Source organism: Clarias gariepinus, chromosome 16 (genome assembly GCF_024256425.1).
Source record: "Clarias gariepinus isolate MV-2021 ecotype Netherlands chromosome 16, CGAR_prim_01v2, whole genome shotgun sequence".
Classification (NCBI taxonomy): Eukaryota; Metazoa; Chordata; class Actinopteri; order Siluriformes; family Clariidae; genus Clarias; species Clarias gariepinus.
Window position 1 is genome coordinate 23,913,460 of NC_071115.1, and position 15,761 is coordinate 23,929,220.

At 39.5% G+C, this 15,761-nt stretch overlaps 1 protein-coding gene across 2 annotated transcripts in view; it reads right to left on the minus strand.

The window, feature by feature from the left end:
• Positions 1-15,761, minus strand: part of slc2a9l2 (solute carrier family 2 member 9, like 2) — a 123,609-nt gene that overhangs the window by 62,867 nt on the left and 44,981 nt on the right. For both annotated transcript variants that reach the window (XM_053514772.1, XM_053514771.1), the window contains exon 6: positions 3,503-3,648. In XM_053514772.1, coding sequence (XP_053370747.1) covers positions 3,503-3,648 — 146 coding nt within the window. The remainder of the gene's footprint in view (positions 1-3,502; positions 3,649-15,761) is intronic.

Here is a 15,761-nt window from a genome sequence, read left to right on the forward strand (position 1 = left end):
GGCCGGCCATCTAAACTGAGCAATTGGGGGAGAAGGGCCTCGGTCAGGGAGGTGACCAAAAACCTGATGGTAAATTTTTCTGTAACCTTCTCCAGATTTGTGCATCGGTTTGTGCTCTGACATGAACTGTTAACTGTGGGACCTTATACAGACAGGTGTGTGCCTTTACAAATCGTGTCCAATCAACTGAATTTACCACAGGTGGACTCCAATTAAGCTGCAGAAACATCTCAAGGATGATCAGGGGAAACAGGATGATCAGGGGAAACAGGATGTGCCTGAGCTCAATTTTGAGCTTCATGGCAATCTTTTCCTATTTCCTTTTTTATTTTTAATTAAAAAATTAAAAAATTTTAAATTTGAAAAAATCTCAAGTAAACTTTTTTTCATGTTGTCAGTATGGGGTGTTGTGTGTAGAATTCTGAAAGAAAAAAATGAATTTAATCCATAACAAATTGTGGAAAAAGTGATGCGCTGTAAACACTTTCCAGATGCACTGTAGATAGATAGAAAACCAGGGCTGGAGTGGTTGGTAGATGATACCGAACTATGAATTATGTAATCAATAGACCTAATTGTTAAACAGGAACATTAAAGGGATAAACATAGCTTAAGGGCATAAATTATATTACAGTTAGTCTCTGGCATTCGAGTTACGGATTCCCACAGACTGCAGATTAAATTGCAACTGTAGCTCATATGTATTGTACAAAAACAGACTCTGTAGTGCAGCATACAATATTTGTAATGTGTAAGTGAATGTATAGAATGTACGATGATAGAAGGCTATCCTGTAAATTTAGGAAAATCCTCAACAAGTTCATAGTCCAATACAGTGTAAAATTTCCATGCTCCTAAAATCCTCATATCCATGTTGTCAGACTTCAGCTCATCAACTGGCTAAGACACGGGATGAAATAAGGTGGGTAAACACCAGGTAGAGGTGGGTAAATGATATTTATGAGGTGTGTAGCTGCTATTTACATGCTATTTCTACAACGACCTGGGATATAAAATAGTACATACACTAATACACACTAATAATGTCTTATAACCCACAGTGACTGCTTATAATAACCTGAAACCATATTAATGTCACCCATATTGCATTATAACACCTGTTACACACCACTCTTACTTATCATCTATATCACTTTATCCTGTATTCAGGGTCACAGGGGGCCTGGAGACTATCCCAGGAGATGGGGTGCACCCTGAACAGAATGCCAAACTATCGCAGGGAACACACACACACACACACTACAGGCAATTTGGGAATGGCAATTAGCCTAATTTGCATGTCTTTGGGCTGTGGGAGGAAACCGGAGTACCCGGAGGAAACCCACCAAGCACGGGAAGAACCCGCAAACTCCATGCACACAGAGACGGAGATGGGAATCGACCCGGACCCTGGAAGTACAAGGTGACAGTGCTAACAACTAAGCCACCGTAGCACCTTGTTACACACCAGTGACACTTGATAATACTCCATCCAAACTCGTATAACACGTTGATTACACCCCGCAGTACATGTGCACACACTAATAACACAACACTAACACATCAGCAGCAACACAACAGACCTGAAGCCCTGGAATATTACACACAGCAGAAACGCTACACCATGTGAGATAATTACATAGAAATAATCAAGCCGTTTTATAAATACATGATTTATTTAAACACACATGAGTAATATGCAGCTTTCTCGCTGTTCCATTCGTGTTTCCCTCACTATTTTTCTCCGTATATGTGTGTGTGTGTCAGAAAAAGGCAAAGAGAGAGAGATAGAGAGAGACAGACAGAGGGAGCTAGTAAATGGGGTCTGGAGTGAACGGTAACATGCGCTCTTGCGAAATGAAATTACATGCGATTATCTCCTGCAGGGTGTCTTTATGAAGTGTTCGGTAATGCGGAGCACTCAGGGTGAGCAGGTTTAATATGTCTCTTTCACACACAAACACACCCTCATAACCCTTATTATACTTACTGCTCAGTTTGACTGTGTGTGTGTGAGGGAGACAGAGAGAGAGAGAGAGAGAGTGTGTGTGTGTGTGTGTGAGAGAGAGAGGAAGACAGGAAGGGCTTCTATCTGTCTGAGAGGACATTATTAATACTTATCATTTATATTTATATTAGAGCTCTTTGATGTTTCATGGATGATCATCATGGCATAATGATAGATAGATAGATAGATAGATAGATACTATAATGGAAAAGCAGAAAAAAACAAGAGACCTAGACCTAGACATAGAAAAGGGCAGAAAGTTCCTGAAAGAGTTCTTTTACAATAAAAAAAACAAATTTAAAAAATCATATTACATGCATTAATTAATTTATGCATGTATTCAATTAATACTATTAAGTGAGAACCGTGTAAAACGGCAAGAATGAATTTAATAAAGACGCAAAAAGATGGAGGAAGGAAAGAAGTATACTAGAGGAACTGTTTGTGATAAATAAGTAAATAGTAAAGTAAATAATAATTATAATATTAATAATAATAATAACAATAATAATAATAATATAGAAAACCAATGTGCATAATAAAGGTGCATCACCATGGAAACCGGGAATCCAATATCAATAAACTGGAGATGGGGTTATAAAAAACGAATGAGAAATGCACACACACGCACATACACACACACACACACACACACACACACACACACACACACACACACACACACACACACGCACACACACTGCACTTGACATCTGCTGCTTTTTAATAATATTTAATAAATCTTTGCTCTCAGGGATCTTCCTCTCTCAAATACACACATGTTTTTTCAGATGACACTACACACTGGGAATCTCCACACACACTCGTGATATACAGTACACCAACTTGGACCCGGTGTGTCGATGATTTTAACAGTTCCTTCTGCTTTAAAGCATGTGATTTAGGAATAGCTAAATTATTTAGTATTTACAGTGAATTTACTTCATCAGAGACACCTTGTTTAGTCCTGGGTTGGATCGTTTTTGCCTTCAAAACTAACTTGACTCCATGGCATAGATTCAACGAGTTGCTGGAAACCAGAATAATCCATGATGCCAATCTCCTTCCAGGTTCCTCCGTTCCTTCCGTTCTGTTCCTCCGTTCCTTCCATCCGGGTCAGTACATCCCTAAGGTTCTCTACTGGATTGAGATCTGGTGACTGTGGAGGCCATTTGAGCACATTGACATGATTGTAGATTGTCGTCATTAAAGGATGACCATGATCAATGACATTCCTCAATCACTCCGGGGTCTAAAAGTGTGCTATCACCAACCATATGATTGGTTGATAAGGCCTTAAGAAGCACTTGAACCTTATAAGCACATGTACCTAATAAAGTGGCTGGCAAATGTATTAATGTATTCATTGTACAAATAACTCCACAATACACTGTATGCTGAGACTGGGAGACAGATTAAGAAAAAAAAAAAAAAAAAGAGGATCAGTGACTTATAGTTAAAGCACACACACTAGCTCATCATGAACACACTCACATGGCCAAATATCTCGGGAAGGCCGAAAAGCTGTCCGATGAAAACGCCCAGACAGATGAAGACGGCGTTGAACTGGCCGACGGAGCCGCGGTACTGTCGCGGAGAGATTTCACCCAGATACATCGGCAGCGCGCTGAGAGCCACTCCTGAGAGATAAAGACACGAAGAGCTGATGAGACTTAAAACTTTATAAAAGTCATTTATAATAGCAGCAGAAAAATATAAAAAAATTTCCCCGGAAAGCCAATCAGCCTACAGGCTAATAATAATGGCCACCATATTAAAAGCATGTCATCCTGCTGTCAGTCAGCACCGGCAATAAAAATAGCCCTCGGTCTCCCAAATTTCTGCTTTCACAAACCTCTCACTTATGGCTCCAATTAGGTCGCACTGCACACCACTGGCAACACCCTGGGTCCTTGGCTCGACTCGTCTGGCATGCTAAACTACCTGTAGGTGCCCACAGCTCTAAGCCATGTGTCAGAAATCTGCTCTGTCAGATACCTCTAGTTAGGGAGAAGAACCGTCTTGGTCAACAGCTGAAGTGCCATGCACAGCAACATGTGTAATACACCAAGGCATTGCCTTAGTGAGATACATAACCAGTCACGTAAGAAAGGACAGGGAGTATTCTCCCACAGCAAGTCATGAGTCACAGCCTAAAAAAAATACAACTGGGTCATACGCATGTACTGTATGGATGCGAGTCATACCAGGGCGCCTGCAGTGTGACCTTCTGGGAAAGAAAAAAAAGAAACAGGGCAGAAACTGAACTTTTTAATGACTAGGATGTGCGCTAGTGAAACTGGGTAATGTGGAAAAGAAATTAATGACAAAGAATGAATGTATGGCTAATAATCAGCTGTGAGGTGAAGTGAACAGTGCATGCATTAAGTGAGAGTTAGTGCTGAAATAATAGACCTGGGCAATTATCTAACTGTAAAAAGGTTTACATTTTTTTGCACGTTACTGTATATACGCGTAGGCAGAAATTTTCCTCATGGCTTATGTACTAAAACTGACTGTTTAGAAGCTTCATTCATTACTGCATTGCTTGCTTTCATTAAGTCTTTTAAAAATGCGTATTTCCTGACTGACTACCAGAAGGTGAAAAAGAGAAACGATATAGAAGATAACTGTGAACATTTAGCGAGTGGGACGGCTGATTCTTGAAAATCGCCAGCTTGCGTAAGAGACTCATCAGTCTAGATCGTAGCTGTCTGTAGGAAATGTGCACGGAGTCATTTACCAACACTACTTGCACTTGGCTAGGAGTTATTGCCACGTCCCATCCTTGCGTCGCTAAAAGCCATTTTCACATTCCACATTTTCCCTCGAAGCCATTAAGGGAGATCCTGGGAGGCCAATGTTTCAGACATGAAGCAGGCGGTCCAATCACAGCCCTGGCGTACTGAGAAAACTTTCTACCTTAAAGGTATCCAAGCACTAGTGAAAAGCTGGGATAAGTGCATTAGTGTAGCAGGAGATTCTATAGAGAGATAAAGGGAGGTTTTACTTTTAGAACTGTGTTCTGTTGTTCTGCACAATCAAAAGTCCCAGTTTGTCTTGAATTAACCTTTGAAATGTGAATACAACAGGGGAAAGGAAAATGGTTAAAAGGTATCGTTGGAAATACAACTAAATATCTAAGAACATAGATTTTCAAAAAAAAAAAAAACCAAGATTTGTCGCTTGAGACACACACAAAAAAAGGGATTTGCAAAAAATCAGAACACATGATTTCAATATTCAAAGTAAAAACCCCTAAGCCTAAAGAAGCCATGGTTATTTCAGCAGAATGTAGGCAGATTACACCAAGATCAAAGAAAGATACCAAAACTGTATAAAGCAACACATGAAACATACCCAGAGGAATATAAAGGCTCTGATCACAATCCAGTAAATATAAACTCAAACTAATAAAAACCAAGAAAGTGGAGATCAAAAACCAAATCAAATCAGAAAATGCTTCTGAAAGAAAAAAAAATGCAGAAATAGTTTGACTACAAACCTTGATAAACACCCTTTTCGGGTTTGACTCATTTTGCCAAATTATTGTTCTCTGACACACAAAGTTGTCTAAAGGAAAATGCTTCATTAAAAACTTATATAAAATCTTATTGTAGGAGCTTTATATTACAACTCATCTTCGACAAACCAGGACTTGAAAGATCCAGATTTCGACGATTTGTGACAACCAATCTTATCGCTTCCTTCTGTCAAATTAACACTAAAAAGAAGAAACTTCCTGTGGAACACAGTGGCTGCCGTGAGTGGTGTAAATGTGCTCAAAGAGTTTCTAGAGAATGTTGAAGTGAGGAAAAGAATGTTTACACTCTGTTACAGCCATTCTGTTCTTCTGTTAGTGCTGGAGTGTTTGGAACCAATCGATCTGTCTATCTGTCTGTCTGTCTGTCTATCTATCTATCTATCTATCTATCTATCTATCTATCTATCTATCTATCTATGTTCTGTTAAAACAGCCTGTTACAGTATATACTGTATATACCAAGACTAAGGGAGGTTTTCTAGTGTAAGCACTGTAACAAAGCAGAAAAATATAAAATACTGTATGCTCGAGCGATTTGAGTACACAAGCCAAGAGCCATCTGACCATTATTACTATAATGTTATAAATCACTGGGGATGAGTGACAGATATGCAGTCGAGTGATGCACAAAAGATGTCATAAAGTGCAAAAAAAGAAAAAATGAGTTCTCATTTTGCTGTCCACTACAAATACTGTATAAAGAAAATATAACAAAAGCAGCAAAAACATGAGAAAGAGAGGAAGTTGTCAACAAACCCCAGATAACTGAAGAAATACTAATATAAAAAAAATAGACTCACCCATGCCTGTGGGGACCAAAGACCAGCTCGACCATTCAATCCCAATGCATCATTTAAAAAAAAATCAATGCTGACCATTATAAAAAGTCCCTGCAGTTCCCTGCCTCCAAACTCTCCAGATCCCAATCTGATTTAGCATCCATGTGAAACGCTGGACAAAGAAGTCCGATCCACAGAGGCCCCACCCAAGAACCCACAGCACCTAAAAAATTTGCTGCCAATATCTGGGTGCCAGACACCACCGCATGACCCCAAAGGCCCTGCAAAGCCATGCACTGAGGGGTCAAAGCTGCACTAGGAGAACAGTTGCCCCACAAGGAGAACCCAAAACCTAGGAGGATTTAATGTTCAAGTTTTAAATATTGCAGCCGAATGGTGTATACACACATATGGAAAGACATAAACATATAAATGTGCATGTATGCTCTATGTCATATTGGTAAGAAGAAAGATAATATTTAGAAGTAGAAAAACAACAACAACAACAAACATCCCGAAGGTGAAGCATGGTGGTGGAAGCACCAAGTTGTTAAGATGCTTTTCACCAGGAGGGACTGGGAAACTGGTCAGGGTTAATAGCAGGATGGATGCAGCCAAAACATGCATGGCATTTCTAGAACATTACTTTAAGAAAGTCCTTTTCAGTTCTATGTTATAACAGTTCAAGCAATCTGTTAATTTAATTGCTTAAGGTAATGTCTAAAAAGAGAAAAAAAAAATTTGGTGAAAACTGAAATGTCAAATAAAAAAATTACCAGGGTACAAAGTGATATAGTTCATTTTTTATGCTTTAATATTAGTCTTTGAGTTTTGCTATGCTCTTGGGTTTATTGGTTTTATGCATTTGCCCTCTATTTAATACCTTAAAATAATATGGGCAATTGGGGATTTATTACATGCTGGAACACAGAAGTTTATTTGAAATCCATAAAGGTTCTATTAAGGGGAAGTAAAAACTATTGGATGGAACCTGTTGTGACCCTGCTCAAAAACAGCTGCCTCATAACACAGCTGCATTATACATTATCCAATCATATCCAATCATACTCCAACCCCTGATGAGGTCAACGGGGAGGGCAGCTGTCAGCTGATCCGACATTAAAAATGGGAAACAATAGCACAGACCTGGAGTCAGTTGGACTGCTTTAAAAGCAACACATATTAATTGTATACTTAAATAGTCATACTTAAACACATCTGCAGGCTGATTTATTCATTGTGGACCTGTTGGAGGTAAAATGAAAAAATATTCTCTCAAAATTCATACTGATATTTGCAAAGAATTTCGACTACATATTTTGCTTTTTAACGTGCTTATAACTCATGTACGAAATATTCTATATCAGTTTGCAATAGTTGCTTCATTTGAAGAATTAAAAAGAAGCAAAAATGGAGTTATCTCATTTTGTTGTCAAACTGTTCAAATGCATTATATGATAATCTTTCATATAAAAAAGTTCACTAGGAAAATATGACAAGAGCAGCAAAAACATGTAGACCCTGAAAAAGGAAAGGAAGTTGTCAACAAACCTCGGATAACTGAAAAAATAGTACTAACAAAAAAAAAAAACTTTGAAGTGGAAATGTCATTTGATGTATAATAGGATCAACCAGGTTTCTGATGAGGAATACAATAAGGCAAGAGAAACATGGTGGAATTAGAAATGTGAAGAAATAGAACATGATGAATAAGAATGCTGAAGTAGGGATGCGCACTAGAAAATCAAAGAATCTATAAACAGGAAACGAATAGGAATTGCATGCAAAAAAGGAAGGGAATCTCTAATTCGAAGACCATGAAACAGTAAAACAAAAGGTGGAATATGTACAAACCAATATTTGATTAGGTACATTTTTTCTTTATGAAGAAAAATGTGCATATAAAGCCAAAACATCAATAATTTAAAATACAGGTTTAATTGCAGAAAATAAAGAAGACCTACAGAACATCCTGAAAGTAAGTGATGATGTTGGGAGGGAATTAGATATGCAAATGAGTCCTACAAAGACTATGCTCACCTGAACAGAAGAAAAACAAAAAAACTAATCTCTAGCATCCGAAATAAATCTACACAGAGATAATATTGAGCAGATGAGTTCTGCTGCCTAAAAAAACAACACCCTTACATTCAGGAAGACCACAGAAATGTTAAAATGCTACATAATACTGCACAACTAAAGCTTTGGAGATGTGGTGTTGTTGTAAAAGAATTCTAAAAATAAGACTAACTTAGATATTTTGAAAAATGGTCAGGAGGACAAGAGAAGACAGTTATGAAAAGTAGAACATGCTTTCTTCGGCCATATGACCCAAAGTGCAAACCTTGATAGATGCTAACTGGAAGGAACAGTTTATCAAGGCACAAGACAGGCATAGCAATGGATAGCTATCACAACCTGGAATAAACTTTTACTGCCAGTGTGTGAAGAGATAAATGGAGATGGACAGCTGAAGAGTCATTACTTCCAACCTAACGTTGGCAAGAAGATGGGACCTTAAAACGAAAGAACAACAACAGCAACATTTAGTGACAGGATCATGGCCACCAAAGGCTCACCCATGCCCGTGGAGACCAAAGACCAGCCTGCCCTGTTTAATCCCAAATAAAGGCTAATGAGGCAGAAATCATCCAAAAAAATCAATGCTGACCACGGTAAAACAGCACCAGACGGCTCCCAGTTCCCGGCCTCCAAACCCTCCAATTTCTAATCCAATTGAGCACCTATGTGAAACGCTAGAACAAAGTAGATCCAGAGAGGCCCCACCCAAGAACTGATGACACCTGAAGGATCTGCTGCCAATGTCCGGGTGCCAGACACCACCGCACACCCTGCACAGGGCCTGCGAAGCCATGCACAGAGAGGCCATACTTGCACTGTTCCGCAAGGAGAACCCAAAACCTAGGAGGATTTTAATGTTAATGTTTTTAATGTTGTAGCTGATTGGTGTATACACACATATGGAAACACACCAAAGGTGAAACATGGTGGTGGTAGAATCAAGTTGTTAAGACACTTTTTCCCAGTAGGAACTGGGAAACTGGTCAGGGTTAATAGGAGGATGCATGCTGCCAAAATAACTAAAAATTCCTAGAACATTACGTTAAAAAACTGTCCATTTATAAGTTCCAGGTTATAACGGTTCAAAGCAATCAGTTGATTTAATTGTTTTAGGTAATGTCTGAAAAGAGAAAAGCTTTTTTTTTGATAAAAGCTGAAAGGTAAAAAAACAAAAAAAAATCTGAAAAGTTATCAGGGTACAAAGTAATATAATTTATGTTTCATGCTTTATATTTTAGTCTTTGAGTTTTGCTTTGCTCTTTGGTTTATTATGCATTTGCCCTCTATTAAATAATCATACTGTTGAAATAAGATGGGCAACTGGGAATTTATTACATGCTGAAACATAGAAGAAATTATCTGAAATCCATAAAGGTTGTATTAAGGAGAAGTAAAAACTGTTGGAAGGAATCTGTTGTGACCCTGCTTAAAAACAACTGCCTCATAACACAGCTTCATTATACATTCTGCCAATCATACTCCGACCAGTGAATTGTCTCCAACCCCTGATGAGGTCTCTGTTGATGGCGGCTGTCATCTGATCCGACATTAAAAATGGGAAACAATAGCACGGACGAGGAGTCAGTCGAACTGCTTTGAAGGAATGAAGTATTCCAAACATTGTTACGAGGAGTATTAATAATGATATTGGGGTAGTAATAAGGTGTTGATTGAAGAAGAAGCCACTTAATGAAAAAAGTAACAAAAAGTTCTGTTTATGTTTCTTACATAGTCATGGGTATAAAGAACATAAACAAGGTGGATTATTACCTTTTTTTTGCCCAGTGCCTTTAGTGGAAAAGTTGTGCCCACATCATTCTTATTAAAAGCTGTTGATAAATTTCAATGTGATGCTTTGTTCGAACCTTGTACACTTATCCAGAAGAGCATCTCTGAATGCATGACACGTTAAACCTCAGAGCTAATGGGTTACAGCAGGAAAAGACTACACCGGGTGCTACTCCTGTCAGCTAAGAACAGTCTGCATGGGCTTGGACAATAGAATATTATGAATGCAAGATGAGTTCTGATGAGTTTTCTGCTGCCACATTTGGATAGTAGAGTCAGAATTTGGCATAAGCAGCATCAAAGCATGGATACATCCTGCCTCGTATCAGTGGTTTAGGCTGGTGGTGGTATAATGGTGGAGGATATTTTATTGCTACACTATGATTGGTGTAACCCTAACCCTTGGGCCCATTAGTACCTGAATACTGTTGCTGATTGTGTTCATCCCTCTAAGATCACAAGATAAATCACCATGTCACAAAGCTAAAATCATCTCAAACTTGTTTCTTGAACATCACAGTGAGACACTGTACTCAAATGGCCTCCACAGTCACCAGTCCTCAATTCAGTAAAGCACCTTAGGGAAGTTGTGGAATGGCCGATTCGCATTGGGGACGTGTAGCCGACAAACTGTGTGATGCCATTACCTCAATATGGACCAAAATCTCTAAGGAATCTTTTTGGCATTTTTTAAAATCTATGCCATGAGGAATTAAAGAAGATGTGGAGGCAAAAGGTGTACCTAATGAAGTAGTCGATGAGTGTTTATAAATTGCTCTGCTATTGATAGCTATTAGATTTCAGCTCTCCCATCCAATATCACCACCAGCCTCCGCTGCATGCCCAAATAACTGTCCTCACTGTAAATGTGTGCTTCCTGGCTTGGGAGATGACATGTCAGATTTTACCTTATGTACTCACGAACATGGATGCACACAGGAACCAAGCTGGAGTATCAGCAGTTAGTTTTGAAAAGCTATAGAATGTGATTCTGTCTGCTGTCTTGCAGTGTGTATGTGCTTGTGTGAGTGTGTGTGGCAGCACTGCAGAGCTCATTTGCCAGCCAATTTTTGGTCCTATATGTGATCTCTCTCTCTCTCTCTCTCTCTCTCTCTCTCACACACACACACACACACATACACACACACACACACACATCCGTGCTGATGACTGCGGTAATGGAAAAGCTTGGAGCCTTTAACTCGGAGCTGATTGTTTGTTTATGGCTGAATCATATTCCCTACTGAGCAATAATGCAACAAAACTAAACCTGATGCTTCGAGACACACGCAGAGCCACATGTCGACAACGATGGTGTTTTTGATCTTATACATTGGAGCCCTCCTGTATATATATATATATATATATATATTTTTTTTTTTTTCAGATAATTTTGTAATCGTGTAGAAACTCTGCAGTGTGAAAAGAGCCAAGAATAATTCTTATTTAAATCATATTGGCAGCATGAATACATTTTTACTCACTTACTCATTCTCTTTACTGCTTATCCTATACAGGGTAATAGGAGGCCTGGGGCCTATCTCAGTGGACTTTAGTGGATCCTGGACAGGCCGCCAACTTATAACAGGGCACACAAGAACATACTTATGCACTCTCACTATGGGCAATTTGGAAATGCAAATTAATCCACTTTGAATGTTTTTAAACTGTGAGAGGGAAAAAGCAAAAACCCGAAGAACATGCAAATTCCACACACACAGACCCGAGGCAGGAATCGAACCCTCGACCCCGAAGGTGCAAGGCCACGATGCTAAGCACTATGCCAAGTATTTTTTTCTCTTCATGTTATTTTTTATATATATATATATATTTTTTTTATGGCCAGCATAGAGCCGTAGTGGTTCGCACTGTAGCCTCGCACCTCCCAGGGCCAGAGTTTGATTCCCGCCTCAGGGTCAGTGTGAGTGGAGTTTGCATGTTCTCGCCGTGCGTGATGAGATTCCTCTGGCTACTCCAGTTCCGCCTCACACTCCAAAGACATGCAAATTACGCTAACTAACGTTTCCAAATTGCCCGTTGTGTGTGTGTGCCCTGTGATGGACTGGCACACTTTACAGGCTGTACCCTGGCTCATGCATAAAGTCTTCTGAGATTGGCTCCATTTCTCCCGCGACCCTGTACACAGCATGAGTGGTGTAGAAAATGAATGAATAAATTAATGAATAATAGTGCACACTCAGTGACAAAAAATGCTCATGTAAGAGCATTTTGCCTTAACATTTCTGTGTTTTTTTCTGGTTTCCCAAACCAGATCATTTTCATGAGTATTTATCACATAACAACATTAAAGCACATGATCAACGGTCCACTGCCTGAATGATGTGCCGTCAAACAAAACAAACTCTTTCCACCTCACGCTTCAAACATCTACCAAAAAAAGCTAATGTTTATGACCTGTTTGTATGACTTATGAATACTGGCACTGAGACAGCTTTATAAGCAACTATTTTCACACACACACACAGGTCCAGATAACCGGCAGCAAATTTGTAGGCGTACAAATCATACCCTAGCTCGGATTTGTCAAACGTGATCATGTCCCTGCTTCAGGCACAAAAAAACAAAAAGAATGTCTGAGTGGATGGTGACAGACAGGACAAGACAGCAAACAGGAGTGAAAAAGAGCCTGATGTTATATTGTATTATGTTATATTGAGAGCTGATAATATCATCTCACCCTCTCTCATTCTAATGAAGGAGGACATGTTAGAAATGCTCATTTTCCTGTCTGATTGTTGGCCATCAATTTGAATTAATTGAATAATAATAATAATAATAATAATAATGATAATAATAAAATGTGAGCAGAAAAAAAAAAATCAATGCAAGGACATTTGTAGTACTCAGCAGTTCAGGATATTTGGACCGTGTGCTAACTTAGTGCAGATTACCAGCTACAATTATATACTCGCGGGCCCAAAATAGATACAGGGGAACCTCGGATTGCGAGTAACGTGGTTTTGCGAGTGTTTCACAAGACGAGGAAAAATTTGTTATAAATTTTGACTTAAAAAACAAATAAGTCTTGTTTTACAAATATCGAGTATCATGTAGCACACATGCACTTCTTGTTTCGACACCGAGGGTCACGTGATTACAACTGAGCCAATGGTTTTTCTCCCTTGCGCGCTGTGGAAGCGTGGGTAATTTTCTCCCCTGCTTGGTCTTATTACGCGTCTCGTCATTAGAGATGTTCCTTGTTGATTTTACAGATAAGGCAGTGTTTCCGTTAGTGTGTGTGTGTGTTTGTGTGTGTGTGTGAAAGTCATCCCATACAGTAGTCTGGAAAAGATAGTGGCATATCTACATTGGAATGGCATAAACAAACTGCATCAGTCAAGATTTAGGCCTCATCACAGCACAGAGACAGCACTTGTTAAAGTAGTAAATGACCTCCTAATGGCCTCTGATCAGGGTTGCATAACAAACTTGTGTTACTCAACCTGAGTGCAGCTTTTGACACTATTGATCACAGTATTCTTATTCACAGATTAGAAAATGTAGTAGGAATTAAGGAAACGGCCCTCTCGTGGCTCAGATCCTATTTGACTGATAGTTATCAGTTTGTAGATTTAAATATTGACTATTCTGCATGTTCTAAAGTGTAGTTTGGTGTTCCACAGGGTTCAGTTTTAGGCCCACTGTTTTTGTCTCTTTACATGCTTCCTCTGGGCAACATAATCTGTTAGCATGGTATTAGTTTTCATTGTTATGCTGATGACACACAGTTATACATCTCAGCAAAACCAGCTTACTTAAGTTGAGCAATGTGTGCAGGACATAAGAGATTGGATGTTAATTAACTTCCTTCTGCTTTATCCTGATAAGACAGAAGTTCTAGTCATAGAACCACATTCAGCTAGAAGCAAGCTTTCTGATCACACTGTAACTTTAAATGGCTTTAAATCCATCAAGTGCAACAGTGAAAGACCTCTGTGTGATTATAGATCGCAGTCTTTTATTTGAAGCACATGTAGATAATATCACCAGGATTACATTCTTTCACCTTAGAAATATTGCCACGATAAGAAATATATTGTCACTAAACGATGCAGAAAAACTTGTTCATGCTTTTATCACCTCTAAGTTGGACAATTACAACGCCTTACTGTCTGGTTGCTCAACTAGGTGTATAAACAAGCTTCAGCTAGTCCAGAAAGGAGCAGCGAGAGTCCTCACTAGAACCAGAAGATACGAGCACATCACACCTATCCTATCCACACTGCATTGGCTCCTTGTGAAATTTCGCATCAATTTTAAAGTACTACTATAGACATATAAAGGATTAAATGGTCTCGCGCCGCAGTATCTGAGTGAACTGCTAGCGTCTTACGATCCGCCACGCCTACTTCGATCAAAGGATGCAGGCTGCTTGTCAGTACCGCGTATTATGAAATCTACAGCAAGGGGCAGAGCTTTTTCTTACAAAGCCCCAAAGGTACAGTATGGAATAGCCTTTCAAATAGAGTTTGAGACTTAGACACAGTCTCAGTGTTTAAGTCTAGGCTGAAAACTTATTTATTTAGCCAAGCATTTTTGTAAATAGATTTGCCTTAGGTAAAGAAACAGATCTGGGGGACTCATGGACGTAGAGTATTATGGTGAACTGGTATGTTTAGATCCTGTCTTCCCCACTCTCATTGATCACTCAGGTTTGTTGACGGTGAGGTGATTGGTTGCTTTACATCTGAAAGGGCCCTCATGTCTGTGTTCCCTTCTGGCTCTCCTGTTTAGTTATGCTGTCATAGTTAGTCTTGCCGGAGTCCCTGCTTGCAATCTGCACTAAATATACATTCACATTATACATTGTTTGACTGTGACCATACCTAACTGCTATCTCTCCTTCTCTTCTGCTCTCTCCTCTCTCTCTTCCTCTTCCTCTACTTGTCTCTCTGTCGGGCTATACATGTCTCTCCTAAGCTGCCAGTGATCCAGACCCCCTCTGCCCCCTGGAACTGTCTGACTCGTCATGGTGTCCTGCGTCTAGTTGGAGATCTCGTCGCATGGATGCCCCGTGTCGTCTCCCTGGGATGCGTGTGGTGACTGGGGACGGTTCCCCTTTTTAACGAAGATGATCCTGTCCTCGACTGATGCTGAAAGCTGTTCTCTAAAGACTTGTGACTTTAGGCGCTCGATAGTTCAGGACTGGAGTTGCCTACAGTCTACCTGAGCCTCCAGTAACGAACTGGACTCAATTTTAACTTAAACACTTCTCCTGTTATACTGAACCTCCAGTCTCACACAGTCTGGTTCCTCTCAAGGTTTCTTCCTATTGCCATCCCAGGGAGTTTTTCCTTGCCACTGTTGCCGTCGTTCTCGGCCTGCTCATCAGGGACAATCTTATCATTTTGATTCATACACGTTCACATCTCATACAAACTTAAATTATTCTTTTGATTGTGTAAAGCTGATTTGCGGCAATGTCAATTGTTAAAAGCGCTATATAAATACAATGAAATTAAATTAAGTAGTCCTCCCCCCTCTCAAATAGGAGAGGAGGAAGGGTTTTTTTTCCTTTAAGACAAAAGGAGGGAGAGGG